Source organism: Simochromis diagramma, unplaced genomic scaffold (genome assembly GCF_900408965.1).
Source record: "Simochromis diagramma unplaced genomic scaffold, fSimDia1.1 OVJJ01000802.1, whole genome shotgun sequence".
Taxonomy (NCBI): Eukaryota; Metazoa; Chordata; class Actinopteri; order Cichliformes; family Cichlidae; genus Simochromis; species Simochromis diagramma.
Genome location: NW_024387492.1, coordinates 11104547 through 11119865, shown reverse-complemented (window position 1 = coordinate 11119865; position 15319 = coordinate 11104547). Strand labels below are relative to the sequence as shown.

The 15319-nt window shown below is 39.1% G+C and overlaps 1 protein-coding gene across 1 annotated transcript; it reads right to left on the bottom strand.

The window, feature by feature from the left end:
- Positions 1–483: 483 nt before the first annotated feature.
- epm2a (EPM2A glucan phosphatase, laforin) lies at positions 484–12333 on the bottom strand. The gene is made up of 4 exons (XM_040018090.1): positions 11832–12333; positions 9915–10089; positions 4159–4403; positions 484–2853 (listed from the first exon to the last, which is right to left on the bottom strand). Exons 1-4 carry the CDS (start codon positions 12076–12078, stop codon positions 2570–2572), a joined length of 951 nt encoding a protein of 316 aa, XP_039874024.1. The 5' UTR covers positions 12079–12333; the 3' UTR covers positions 484–2569.
- Between the last annotated feature and the right edge of the window lie 2986 nt (positions 12334–15319).

The window sequence follows — 15319 nt, the reverse complement described above, 5'->3', positions numbered from 1 at the left end:
AGTTTAGCATCATATAGTAAATCCTTTTTTATTTAGTTTACATACTGAACATGAATGCTGAGGACTGCACTGAAGTACAAAGTGTACTCTGTTAGATTTTAATTGAAGTCAGTGAACGCTATCCACCTTTTACACCAATGCATTATCAACACCAAGCCAAGAGCTTACTCACAGGGGGGAGATGTGATTGCTTAGATGTGTCTGAACATTTGAACCCAACACTAAATGGCTGCAAAAGTCATTTTGAGGCGTTGTATACTGTGAAGTCAAGACCCTACAACATTAGAGATGGAAACTATCCATCTAAATGAATAAGCTCTTTGCAACAGTGGGTGGGGGGGGAAGAGTTTCACACAGAACCACGCTCAGGGTGGGAGGGCCACCTGCTGCTGCTAATTGGAGTGACGAGAAAGAGAGAAAAGCAGAGGACAGAAAGATGACAAACAGCATAACGCGCAATGTGGCTCAAACTCTAAGATGATGTTACTTCTAAATGACTGCTCAGTTTTATTATTAATGTTTCAATTTACAGTAAAGATAAAATAGAAGACATTGTCGGTCTCAGTTGATCCATGAAGGCATAAAAAACAGAGGGTAAACTGCAGAAGGAAATGAAAAGCAATGATCTGTGACGCTTTCAGCATGAAGTGGATCTAGAAGACCGAGCAAAGAGAGTATATACAAGCTGATGCCATGCACAGCTATTGCAGGGCAAAATAATAGACACAACACAAGTGTTGGTGCACTGGCGGGTTTTTTTTCTTTCATTTTTTAAATGTTCTGTGTCAGTTGCAAATCGTCTCTGTACTTGAATTTGAATGCAACTTCATGCAACAGCAAATCATATGGTGTTCAGATGCTTTGTGATCAATCATTGACAGTAATCCATTTCAATAATTACAGCATGTTCATCAGCTACTTTGATATCTAAGACAAGGCAAGCCCAACACTACTAATATACTGTTCATACAATAAGATGCACACAAACATAACACATGATTTTCTGTCAAATCAATGTTGATACCTTAGAAAACAAAAAAACTGAAAATAAATATAGAAAAGCATTTTCCTTCATGTTCAGTTTTGTGAATATTTTTAGATCTTTAGAAAACCGTGATGATTCACTTTGAATAGCACAGGTGCTTAGCTCTATCCACCCACCCATCCCCGCTGATCCCCTCATAATGGTGCTGCCTTCTGCAGAGACTCACAGAAACTAATAAAAAAGTATACAGATTTGTGCTAGAGGGAAGAAATCTTTGATATTCTAATTCACTAATTTTCTTAACAAAAACATCTTCTGAAGAAAAGCAAATGCAGCATCGTCACAATAACAGTGTAGTCAAATGTTCAGAAATGACAACAAATAATGCTCCGTGTCTTAATGGGCTGTTATGTATGCATTAAAACGGTGTAGAAGAGATGTTTTTTCTTATTCAGCAGATGATTGGAAGAGCATCTGTCAGGTAAATAAAACATGAAATGCTATCAAGCGCTCAGAGTGAGAGAGAGAACGAGCTATATTCTTTGATGCCCGGGAGCTGAGTTCCTCTCATACACACAGGGAGAGACATTATTGATATATTAGTTTTAAATTTTCATTTGTAGCTTTGGCACAGAGTCATTTTCATGCAGCATTAAGTTCCATCTCTAAAACCTGGGAAATTACAAATTTCCTTTCTGAAAAGAAAGAAGAGATTCTCAGAAATGACAAAAAAAAACAAACAAACACAAAACAACACAGAAAATGTATGTTTCTCTTAATAATTGACCTATTTCCTGCACGCAGGAAATGAGAAATATCAACCTGCATAGTTCCTGCGATTTAGTTGCATTAAACTTTTAAAAGAGCACCTAATGTTTGCTCAAAACATCAGCTTTGTTTGTTCATTAAAACTTCAAAAAGCATTAAAAGAAAAGGCCTTTACAAGCACCCATGTGGACATGTGTATATTTTTAAAGGCTGAGTTAAGGCCCTGAAAGAGGGGGAGCCAGATTTTTTTTTAAAGCCACATCTCCTCCTGCAGCTGTCATCTCTCTCCAATCCCCTCCAACCAGATGAGCATGGGTGTATGCACGATATTCATACAGCAGAAGATTAGTCAGTGGTATAAAAAGTACCCACTGAACCGCCACACTTTGCTTCCTATTAAGACTTTATAACCTTTCTGCTTTTTTTTAAGGTCCCTTAACAGACTAGATGTTTTTGAAGCCTGAAAATAGAGCCCAGTGGAGGAGCAGGAGTCGAGTACCTCTTAAGAACATTTAAAATACAATACGCCGAAAGCCTAGATGGGATTATTTGCCCAGTGACGCCAAAAACATGCTGCCTAACCCAGCTTTTAAAAGCTCACACACCAGTTGGATTGATTGACATTTCTGCTGCCAGAACACTCTCAGATACTTGGGCTGAAGTGAGTCATTTACATACATTGGATTAAAGTCGAGATACAGATTTTAATTTTTAAAATTTTGCACATCAAGAATTGTTTTGAGTTTTCAATCATTTTATTTCTCAGAAAGTCCAAAGGATTCAGCTTCAGATTTCAAGCACAAAGCCACTCGGATCTCATGTTTCAGGGTCAGACATAGATGAGCGCAGCCGGCCAAACTTTTGAAGGAAGTCTGCCTCAGCTTTGACTAAAGCTTCCTCATCGATGTACACTGCTGGTCTCCTTGCTGCTACAAAGTACTGCACCTTCCTCAGGGTCCACCCGAGGACATACATGAGCAGGCCACACACAGCTGCAGTCGACCTCCCCACTCCAGCGTTACAGTGGACATAGACTGTGTGGCCATTCTCTAGGAGACCATGAAGCAAGAATACAGCCTGAGGAAGCATCCTGATCCGGCCTGCAGAAGAAGACGGCAACTCATAAAAGAGATACTGAGTATTTGTGTATTTTTCTTATCCTACTTATTTCAATTAAAGGACTGAAACCTCTTCCCCTCTCCATAATTTCTGTCTTTACTGCAGTCTGTGGCATGCAGCAACAGGTCAGTTAATTCCTGATGGATTAAATCTTTACATTTTTCCGAGCTAAGTAATGCTCCTGTGCTGCAGGCTGTAGTTTTTATACTGACATTACTCAAACAGAAATAAACAGTGCATTTGCTGGGGGCAGTTACCTGTAGCTGTAATTACTATAGGTAAGAAAGACTGAATCCATTCCCATAGCTCAAATGTGTTTTTTAAAGTTTCTGGCCAACAAGATTGGTAATAAATGGAAAAAAACCCCCAACAAAATTCGCTATTAAAGTGTTTGGCCACAGCATCCTGCCAGAACAGTTCCAGTGTGCCTGCAACTCTAATGGAGGGATAGATGGCCATTTTCCCAAAAGATAGTTTCTCATTTGATGTTTTGATGATGGTCATAAAGAAACATACCGAAATGCTGAAAATCCCTCATTGGTGTTCAATTAGGTAGGAATGTGATGACTTTGAGGTCATTTTCCCCCTCATCCAAGCATACAGTGATCACTTATTCCATATGAATAGATCCTGGGACAGACCGCTCCCATCATATTGGAAATAACTCATCATGGGATAAAAATGACCTCACAGAACAAATCAGCATCTTAGACATGTACCAGTGTCTAAGATTAAGAATATGCTGATAATTTATCTAATCATAACACTTTTTTCTACTTGCAGGCCACAGGTACAGTTTTTGTCCCACTGCACTCAAACAAATCTGCATCTTTATTTGTAATGAATGGTTCCTTCTATAATATCCTGCTCTGTGTAATTGCTGATGGAATATAATTGCTGATACAGGCTGTTCTCATCCCGTACTCACACTCTCAGTCATCTGTGGAAGAATTGCTATCAAATGGGCATTTCTGTCTTGATGAATATCCAAATTAAATTGATCTAAGGCATAGGGCCTGCTTTTCTCACACATGGATTAAACCTAGACTATAAAACTTTTTTTTTCTGGACATCTTCAATTTGTTTTTCTTTTACTGTCCATCGGGCTTTACCCTCCGAACAGAATTCCCAGTCTCATGTTGAACCTTTGAATAGCTCTAAGTTCATAATGTTTTATGAGCGCTAGATGGAAATCGGAAATGGGGTTAAACACATTTAAGAGGTTCTACTACAAATTAAAAAGGGGTTTTTCTTCAACCTTGTATGACCAGAAAAATCGTTCTTACCCTCAGTGCTCATGTCCGGTGTGGGCAGCCACACATACACAAGGCCACAGTCTCTGTACAAATGCATCATGGTCTCTGGGGTCATGGTTTCGTCGGGGTTACGCCGGCAGCCGTAGGAATTGTTCACCACATCCCACTCTGTCTGGAAGTTCATCACTGCAGTGATTCCCAGTTCATACTTCATCTTTACTGTCACGTGTTCCACCTGTCGAGGGCAGCTGCCCAGCCAAATACGTGGCATCACCCTGGGGTCAATAAAAAGACGTGTACACTGATTATTTACTTGTATGTTAAAGTGATGATTATGTGCTAAATGTTCTAACCTTCTAACAAGGCATTTTCATCTCAATTTTTTTTAGATCCTACTAGCCAGACCATCCATTAAAAAACTTTCAAGTGTCACAGTCTCTAACTATGTGTTTATCAAGTATATAATATGCATAATAAAGAATAAAGAAGAATGAAATGTGAAAACACATTTAAAATCCATAAAGAGAGCCTAAAACTCTCAGTGGGTAACAAATAAAATAGGTAACACAGAGGCTGATGGACAGCGAAATAGCTAGGACTAGGACTTTCAAGGTGCTCCTATAAGCAAAGCAATGATGACAGAGCTATCAGAACAAAGCTGACCATTATAGGTCAACAGTAAGCAAAAGTGGTTCACTTATGTGTCATTGTCTTACCTTCTTCACACTGTTCCTCATAGTAGTGATGCTTTATTGACCCCTCATCCCCCTAATTTTCTTCCCGACCACTCTGGTTTGAGGCAGACTCCACTGGTGTTCATTAGCATGCATAAAGTCAGCGACTAGGACGTGACAGGCAAAACAAAGGCGACGCCTTTAATACCTGATGTCCCAGAGCAGCTCTGCAGTGGAAGTATCTGGAGCTTAACTTCACCTCTGTTTTTCCCTCCCCACAAACCTCATCATATCACAGTTTAGTGATATGTCATATGTGGATGAATTGTGTGGAGTCTTGTTGTTTCCACTGTTCCTTCCTCCCATAGTACTGGCTATGGTACAAATTCTAAATTCTAAATGCATAAATGCACTCTATCATCCCCGTGTTGGACTGGTTACCAGTTGACAATTGCTGAGATAGGCTGGAGCCCTCCTATGACCCTTGATAAGTGGTTAAGAAAATGGATGGATGGAAGGACTCTTATTATATGAACCAAGCAGCCAATATAAACCGAAAAACAACAAGTTGTGTATAACCTGATTTCTTGTTACCTTTCGAATGTGTGTAGCATTTTTTCCTACTAGTTTATTTTAAAATGGAAACAAAAGATGCACTGGACGATTCTAAGAGTTTATTTTTTTCCTTTTCATGAGCTCATACACTTAGAAGTGCAGTAATATCCTATCTTATGAGAAAGATGCCTTTTTTGTCTCTGGTCTTTAGTTGTGAATCAAACTGAAAAACAAATGTCTCAATCTGTTGAAATAAAAATGATAAACATCATAAAAAAAAGGCTGAGTAAGCCTTGGGCCTTCTCTCTAAATATGAGCTTGACAGATGACTTACCAGCTACAAAGTGAGTGGTCTCCCCGCGAATGTTATAATGACTTACTGCAGAGTGTGTGTAACACTTTGGGCTATATGGATGCAAGGTCTGAGAGACTAATTTAAAAAGCTATTAACAGGGAAGATACAAAGGCACAGTGCTTCCTATTGAACACAGGTCCTTGACATAAGCCTTGTAAGGTCTTTGGACACAAATTAAAACCTGATGGCACAAGCCAAGCCAGCTCATTCTTATGCAAGTTATGTGCTTGCTGCCTCAGGGGTCTGGGGCTAATTTCTGAAGTGCCTGGTATGCCATGGCACCGAGTCTGTGCCTTACAAACGGAGGGCATGCACCGGTAGGCTGTGTAACTACTTGGTCTCTGCCATTTAAGACCAATATGTAGCGTTCATTGAAACATGAACATACGGTACTGTAAAAAAAAAAGGTCTTGAGCTACCCCAGGTTTCTTTGTTTTTTGCTGGGAAAATGGGAAATGGTTGCGGAGATTTATTGAAATGCTAAACATACATGGAAATACAGCATATAAGGCAGAAACAGAGTTTGGATTTTATGGATGTGGCAACCTTTTGTTCCATTCTGTCAAGATGATTCAAGATTGCTCCAGTTATGTGGAGATGCAGGCTCTGGGGAGGCCAATCCATGGATGATAGTCTTTTTTGGGTCTCTTTCTACCCAGCTATGCTTTTACTGCATTGGCAGTGTGGTTGGGATCATTGTCATGCTGAAAAATGAAGCTGCTGCTCATTAGATGCTTTCCAGATGATATTGTATGATGGATAAAAATCTGATGGTAGTTTTCTGCATTCATAATTCCATCAATGTTGATAAGATTCCCAACAACCAACAAAGAAAACCATTTCACATTTGGATCCATCACTCCACGGGACCTGTTGCCATTGACTGTAATTTGCCATATCTCAACTTTAATGTCATTTTCCCGTCTTGATGGCCACCCTTCTATTAAGACCATGTTTAAGAAGCCTTCAGTTAACAGTAGATAGATCAACTGTTGGGCCTTGTGCATTTCTTAGGGCCTTTGACAGGTCTGTGCTGGATTTTTCTTAATACGTGACTTTCAGATACTGTTCATCAGGGTTTTTTTTTAAATTTTTTTTTATTTTTTAGGTCTGCCACTTGTTTTTTTTCATCATTTTCTAATCCAGTTTCCTAAGATTTTGGAAGGAGACATACAAGACTGGTTCATCCCCTGAGTTAGGTTCCCTTTTTATGCTTGAATGATTCATAGGTCAGTGTTAAGCCTCTTAACACTGACAAGAGGGTCTGGCTCCTTGTAAGCAAAATATAAAGAAATGTAGGATGCCTCAAGACTTTTGCACAGTACTACACATCCTTCAAACTATCTAAAATAACTTTTATTATATAATTTTATAATATTTTTTATGGCACCAGCTCTTAGGCAAAGGACATCTACAGAAGTTTCATTTTCATTGGCTACAACCTGAACATGAAATGAGTAGCAAAAGCCAGAAAATGTTCTGACAACAGGTGTTGGGATCTTATTTTTACACCTTATTTGACCCAAGAAAGGATAGTAATTCAACACTACGAGATTAACTTTCTTAATATCCATATGTTTAACAATACACTTGTACTTAAAAGTTCATCTTTTCTCACTTTCACAGTTTTAAACCATCTTGAAATCCAGTGTAAGCAATGCAAGAGAATAACGTATCAGTCAAGTAGCCAGCGCTGTATGAATTGCCTTAGAAATCCAAATGAATTCTGAACGATGCCATCTCCTCTCTCTTAAGAACCCAAGCAAGGTTAAGGAGGTGATAATACAACTGCTAGTGGTCTAACTTTTTTATGGGTAATCATTTTAAAAGTGACAGAGGAGTTATAACCAAATGAGGAACGGCAAGGTTAAAAAACAAAGACGAGAACCAGGCTTTGTCTGTCCTGTAAAGAATGAAGGTTTTTAAACTCAATGACTATCAGGAAGAAAGGACACGGTGACATGACTAATGCTTGAAGTACTTCGCAGAAATCTTCTCTGACGTTTTAGTGTCAGAACGGAGAAGAAATTAGGCGCTCATGGACAATACAGATGAAAGCACAAGGCTCGTTGCTGAATATGCTTAAGTTTGAAAACTGTAAGAAAAGTGTAAGAAGACAGGGTGATGCAATTCTCAAGGTTGTTCAAGTAACTATTTGGAGGCATAATTTTTAAGACACATGCCACATAGTGATAATATCCAAGGCTCAGTTTCCAGCAGAGGGACCTCCCACCTTCTTCTTTTTGGCCTTGTTTTGGTCTCTCTTAAAACTGCAGACCGACAAAAGAAGGCAACATTACCAAAACTTAATTCTGAAACAAAGAAACAATCATATAGATATTAATTTCCCCCAGAGGAGCTAACTAATTTTTATAGCATTATTAGGCAAATATTGCAGAAAAGATTCAAAAATCATTGCATTTCATTATTACGTCTATGCATCTGTGTGTGTATATGGCTGAAGAGGAAGTGTGGTGTTGGGAGTGAGCGGTGGGGTGGATCTCCATTTGTATATACTCCAGGCTACAACACGAGTAGCAATCTGGAAGTTTTAGACATGGTGTAAAGACTATATTAATGTCCAAATGGCTAAAAATCACAAAGAACCCCCCAAAGGAATACTTCTATATTTCCGAGAAGATGTTTTATCCACTTACTTGCAGAGAGTTTGCAGAGCAGATATATAAATCATTCCCACGTCTGTATATTAAACATGGAGCTACTTTCAGTGAGGTGAGACTTGTTTGAAACGCAGATGGACCACAGGTGACTCTCAGGCTCTGTCTGAGGGTAACAAGATGTGCGTACTAGCACCTCTACACCTCAGGTTATTAAGTTATAAACTACACCCTATTTTCCATTAGGTTGCCAGATTGACTTTGCTATACTTTTTTTTCTTTACTGCTGGCTTGAGCTGGATTTTGCCTCATGAGGTATATAGTTGGATCAACATTTGCTGTCATCCCAATAACACCATTTTCAGAGAAGGAAGCTCCGTATCAAAAGGGTCTGGGGCGCTAAACTAACCTACCTGCAGCCCAGACCTGTCATCCACTGACAACCATGAAAGTATCCAACAGGCTTGTTCTTTAGCTCCTCAGACAGAAACCTGTTAACTGTTCTCACCTTATGCTTAAAGACAAAGGAGGTGTTTGCGGTTAGAGCTCCTCAGAAGTGGAATGACCTGAGGAAATACGCATCGCCTCATCTGTGTCTTCTTTAAATCACTGTTCCATTCATATTGTGAGGCTTGTTTTTTTAAAATTTTGTTTGACCATCTTCTAATATAGATTCGGAGTTTTTGTCACTCTAAGCTCAACTTATATCGTTAATTTTTATGTCAACGATATAATTACAATGGAATCACATTGCTTCTTAATCTTAGTTTGACGTTGCACTTGAGTCATGTTGGTTATTTTAATAGAAATGCCCATTTTTGTGCTTTACAAATAAAATGTATTATTAATTTCAAAGCTGTTCCAGTTGATTTATCAGATGTAACAATTATAGAGAAAAGATGCAACACAGAGTAAAGGAAATGTGTTGCAAAATGGTGATTAAAGAGCTATTTATTAGATGGACCAGTTGTGTCCATCTGACCTTATTGCTAGCATCCTTCGCCTTTACTTCAACATCTGTGCTCTTCCTCTTTGTCACCAGTTTGGCAGCCCCATATTCACCATCCTTTGTCCAATACGCACACTATCCCTCGTCTGCTCACGTCCAAACCACCTCAGCCTTGCCTCTCTAGCTTTGTGTTCAAACTGCTTAACCAGAGCTGACCCTCTGATATACTGATTTCGACTTCTGTCCATCCTGGTCACTCTTAATGAAAATCTTAGTATCTTCGTCTTTGTCACCTCCAGCTTGGCCTCCTGTCAATCTGTCAGAGCGACCATCTCTAAACCATACATCACAGCAGGTCTCACTACCATCTTTTAAATGTTCCCTTTCAGTCTCGCTGCTATCCTTCTATCACAAATCACAAACCTCAATCACCAAAACAAATAAATAAAATAAAACCAGCCTTTCCTAACCCACTGAACTGTGATCATCATAGAATTACTTAGTAAAAGTGCAAAACTGTCTTTACATACCGAAATTTTAAGAAGTGTACGAACGCATAACACTGCAAATTATCCTATATTAAGGTTCCCCTGATTAGAACATCATGCAGAAAGCGTGTATATGTACTGTATTACCTGGAGAAATGCATGGCCTTCTGACCAGCCACACTGAAGTAAAAGTTGGTGGTGTGCCTCATCTCATCTGTGTGCCCCGTTTCTTCTATCCAGTGGCCGATCGGGTGGCAGTGCACGCCATCCACCACATTCTTATCATCATATGTACACCATCTGTCATGGCTCGGCCCGCTTCCTGGTGACAAAGATGACAAGCACGTTAATGCATATAAATCAGGGACGTCAAACTGATTTTCCACGGTGTGTCACATGCGGCCCAGATCTCGAGTGTAAAGTGTAAAGAGGTTATACTACACATTTAGCTGAGATGTCTTGAAATAAGAAACATATTTCAACAGTATTTCTCAGTTTTTCTACATGATAAAGAGATGGTGTTGTAGTAAACGAAGAAGAAATGTGTCAGCATGATTTAAACTGTATGACAAAAATATGTCAAATTACATAAAAATAGAAATGAGTTTCAGTTTTCTGGGCCCACTGTAAAAAGCATACATTTCTATAGTAGATTGTAAAAAAACAAACAACAAAAAAAAACAGGCACTTTTCTGTTATTTAACTGTTAAATAACTTAATTTCTGTGATGCACTATAAATAGCCACTGGGGGGAATTCTTTATCAACAGGAGAAGTTGTAAAACTTCTTATATTCTAAAGCTATCCAGTGTGGCAGATTGGAGTAATCCCCGGGACGATCTGATATCCTCGTGTTGGTGTTGTTCCCTCGTCATCATAAATAATGTTGTTCCAGGTTCAACATTGCAAGTAACCAATCACCTTCTCCTGACGTCATCCGCGACCTCGAAAAAAACAAACGCCTTCAAAAAATCTACTTTACTTGCGAGAAGAGAAACCGCCTCTGTAAGGACAATATGTATAATGCTTACCGTTTATTAAAGAAAAGTATCCTGAAATTCAAAGAATTCAAGTTCCTGGATCGGCAGACAGAAGCGGTTTGTGTTCTTGCAAGTGAAGTAGATTTTTTTAAGGCGGTATTCTTCAAAGGCACAAAAGGGGGACGTCACAACAATGTGATTGGTCACTTGCAATGTTGAACCTGGAACAACATTTATTATGATGATGTGGGAACAACACCGACACGAGGATATCAGATCATCCTTCACGGACGGGGGCTGATTCTGGCCTCAGGGCCTTATGTTTGACACCCTTGTTATAAACTGTCCAACCATCGGCGTAACTTTGTGCTGAACATTGGGGGGGTCAAGATCTATGTCTAAATAAATAAATAAATTCCTAGATGATTAAACATGTAACTATTTTGCTGGTAATACCTGAAATGCATAAAGAAAATCAACAGCCTATTTATGCAAGATAATTCATAATTTTATTGGGGGGGGGGGGGGGGGGTATATTGGTTGGGTCTGATTATTGGGGGGTCATAACCCCCCTTACCCCCCTGGAAATTACGCCCCTGTGTCCAACAGTAGGACCATATGACTAATTTCAAATGAGAATCCTTTTATCCATTTATCCATCCTACCTGTTAAAGAAACTTTCAGAGGAATCCAGTATTGCATTACTGTGCATTCATTCCTGGGTGCAGATGATGAAGTATAAATGCTGAACTCTATCTGTAAACCGTTATATTCACATGCTGAATTTCAACTGTTAATTTAAACTAAAAGACTCAATAGTTTTTTCGGATGTTTTTCAGAAATTTTAAACTTTTTTAGGTTTGCAGATTCAATGCAATTTGTTAGCCACTGAACATTTAGTGTCACTTACCGCCATCATGTGGCACTATGAAAACATTGCACAATAGCAACCAAACATGGCGCAGTCATATTTATGTCTCTCCCCGCTAACCTTACAGTAATTACAGCAAATCTGTGAGACGTCTGGAAAACCGTCTACATGTGAACCAGATGTGATGCGCATTAAACCAGAAGTGCACAGGTACCTTCCCAGATAAAGGTGCCTCTGACTCTTTGGATGAACTTGAACCACAGTGTGTCTCTGTGGGGCTCGGCTAGGTGCACCTCACCGATCCACAGACACGGTTCTGCGGGTGACGGGAGTTTCTGTGTGGCTTTCATCCGAACCGCTCTGTTCGGGTCCCAGTTCCCCATTTCAGCACGCGAACCCAAAACAAAGACGTCGACCTCCGAGGACTCCGGAGTGAGAATGACGCCGAATCTAAATAACATGACCGCAGGCTTGCCTAAATCTGTTCAGCCGATTATGGTATGGCGACCTTATGGGTTATTATGGCCTATAATGTTATAGCAGCTATTGCGTTACATTCGCGACGGCGTGACTGTATAGTGTATCCTAAAAATAACCGGGTGCAGTTGGACAGTTCAGTTTGCAGCAAAGACAAGAAAAAGAGAATGAGGTCCCACTCTGCCAGGATTATCGGGCACCTTGCAGAAGCCACGTAAGACTGGACGGCTCAAAGTACTGCGCTTCAGAAAACACATTACTCTCTGGGCAGCATCTACTCTTAAGGGAAAAGTATTGTATTTTCAATACATTCATTTTCTTTTCTTTGTTTTTTGTTTTTAACGTACTTCTGTAGTGCAATAAAAAAAAAGGAAGCGTGACAGATGGATAACATCTATTGCTTTATAAATAACTGGACACCAATAACTTGAGTTTATTATATAATATTATATTACAGTGCATTTCTAACTACTGTAGGCAGCAAACAATACTTTTAACTAAAGATTTTTAGAATTTGAAAGAAAGGCAGACGTGAAGTGCGAAAGTGAGATCAGAGGTCAAATGTGACATGATTTTTTTTGCAAACTATAACGTGATATTTAGAATACCCAGATACCAGTATAATTTTCTAATTGTGGCATTTGAATTTTAAGTACAGCTTTAAAAACAAAAGAACAGGTACAAAAAAAGCACAAAGTAATGTGATATTTAAAAACATTATTTAGAATAGGATTCCCTCTATGCTTGTAGTTTGTCAACACGAACAATGGCAGTGAGAAACGTAGTTTTAAATAGCTATACGTAGCTTTATCATCACTTTGGCCTTCAGATCAGCTGTTGACCTAGAACAAGCCAGAGGTCAAACTTGACACAATATTTAACATTTTTATATAGTACATTTTATGTGTAGACAAAACCACCACACTGGTAATAGTATCTAAGTTCTCAGGGTTTTTTTTTGTCAATTTTTAATCCATAAATTATTAAGTTGACCTTCAACTTTGGTGGATATTTATTGTGTGCTTACATTTAAACATGTAGTGCTTCTAGAGGCAACAAATGCAACAAAATAGCATTTAAATAAATCCTACAAACACAATGAACTAAATTTGCCATCCATAATTTACTACAAAAGATCCTTTTTAACACAGAATAGAACATCTTAAGCTGTGTGGTGTGGTTGTGATTGTTGCCATCAGGCGTTTTCATTTATTTGGAATGAGAGAAGGTATTACCAGAACAAGCACATAATTGCTTTGGGTGGCCGAGTGCCAAAACTTGGGCTCTGTCCTCTAATCCTTCACAATCACCCTGCTTGTATAGGGCTAACATCCAAATATTTCTGGTCCTCAGTAATAATAACAATAATAATAACAATGACAAAATGCTGGTTTTATACAGAGTAGAAGTAATGTGGTGCACGAGAAGGAGGAGAATCCAAAGAAAAGCAAGGATGCGTGTTAGGCAGCCAGGTTCTGTCTTGCAGTGAGCCGATAGGTTTGCAGTGCTTCAGGGTTTTAATCACATTTCTACTCAGAGATTAGGCAATAACAGAAACTTTAACAAATCCTGCAGCAGAAAACGACACCAGCAATGTGTGGATTAATCACAAGGCACAGTAACTTAATTAATAGAGGTATGCTCAGGACCTGACTCGACCCTAAATGGTGATTTGTGTTCTTCTACACACATCTTTTAAAGTAGAAGAATTTTAATAAAGCAGCACTTTTCTAGATGAATCCTGCCCTTTACCTGCCTCTAGAGAACAGCTGCCTCTAAGACTGCACAACTAGCTTCGATTTCAAATAAAGGGGGTCAACCTTATAAACTGTATTGATTCTTCTTTAGCTGTCTCTTGAGCATGTGTAAAATCTGCACTTACATAGTATTCATTTTGTTAGATTACTTGTTTTTCCCTTATTAGATCTGCTCATTTTTGACTTGTGGATGTGCTCTCTTGTCGGTAGAATTTAGGCCATCATGCACAGAATTTGCCACTCATCTGACCGGAAGAAATGATGATCCGTACATGCAGTTCACCATTTGATCAGTTAAAGCTGAATAATTGTTGTACACTGCCACCGTGCATGCTATATGCTGTACATACACTATTTCTAATACTGCACTTTAGAAGTGACCAACACCTCTAATGTAAGCATCCGCAGTATATGGACATGTGTGCAATTGGTGGCAAGGATCAGTTTGTATAATCAAGAGACTCTAAACACAATCCCTTTGGAGAATTCATGTTTTTCACTATACCTGCATGGCTTTTGTGTTTAAGTTATATACCATTATTATTTGTTATTCATGGCTTTGGTTTTGCTGATGGTTTTCTGTTCATTTTATATTTGTAGTTCTAGCTCCTGGTTTCAGTAACTGTGTCTTCCCTGTGTTCTATGTTTTCATATCCAGTCAGTCTGCGAATGTCTCGTGTTTCCTGTTTTACTTTGAAAGTCCTTGCCTTATGTCTGGGTATTCTGCTTTGCATCCTTTGTCTTGTTATGTGTGATTTGTCCCGGCTGTGTTGCCACCTTGTTCCCCAATCGCTCGTTGTCCTGCCTGTGTATTTAAGCCCTGTGTCTTCCTCTGTCTCAGGTCTTTATGTTTCATGTCCTGGGTTTCTAGTCCCAGACTTTTGTTCCTTTGTATCATATTTTAGTTTCACCCAGTTTTGGTTTTGTTTTAGTTTAGCCGCTGCCATGTTCAGCACTTGCTTGTATTTCATTTCCCCCACTGTAAATAAAGCTCACGTGTCAGTCATTCATCAGTGCCTGCACTTGGGTCCTTTCTCTCACCACTCCACATGTCTGCTTCCGCAGCCATGACAATACCACATTAGAGTAATCCACCTACCACAAATCAGTTGCTCTTCTTTCCACATGAATGTAAGGTTTCAAAAAAGTGTATAATCCTGTTACTACTAAATAAAAACACTATAAGCTTTTCGGTTACAACCAAAAAAACTGTTCTAGCATGAAAATACCTTGTCAGGCATGTATGAATTAACCTCCTACCATGTAAGTTAGCCTGGTGGTGCCAGTTGACGCCTTTCTTAAATAATTATGCTGATCTCTATTTTAATCAGGTTCAGATATGTGGAGGGTACTTCAAGCTGAGAGTTTCTTCCTGTAATTGCTTCACTGAGTTTTGACAGCTGGGCTAGAAACTCCTTAATCATTTGCTTTAAGGCAAACTCATCAAATTGCTCTTCAGCGCACTGAC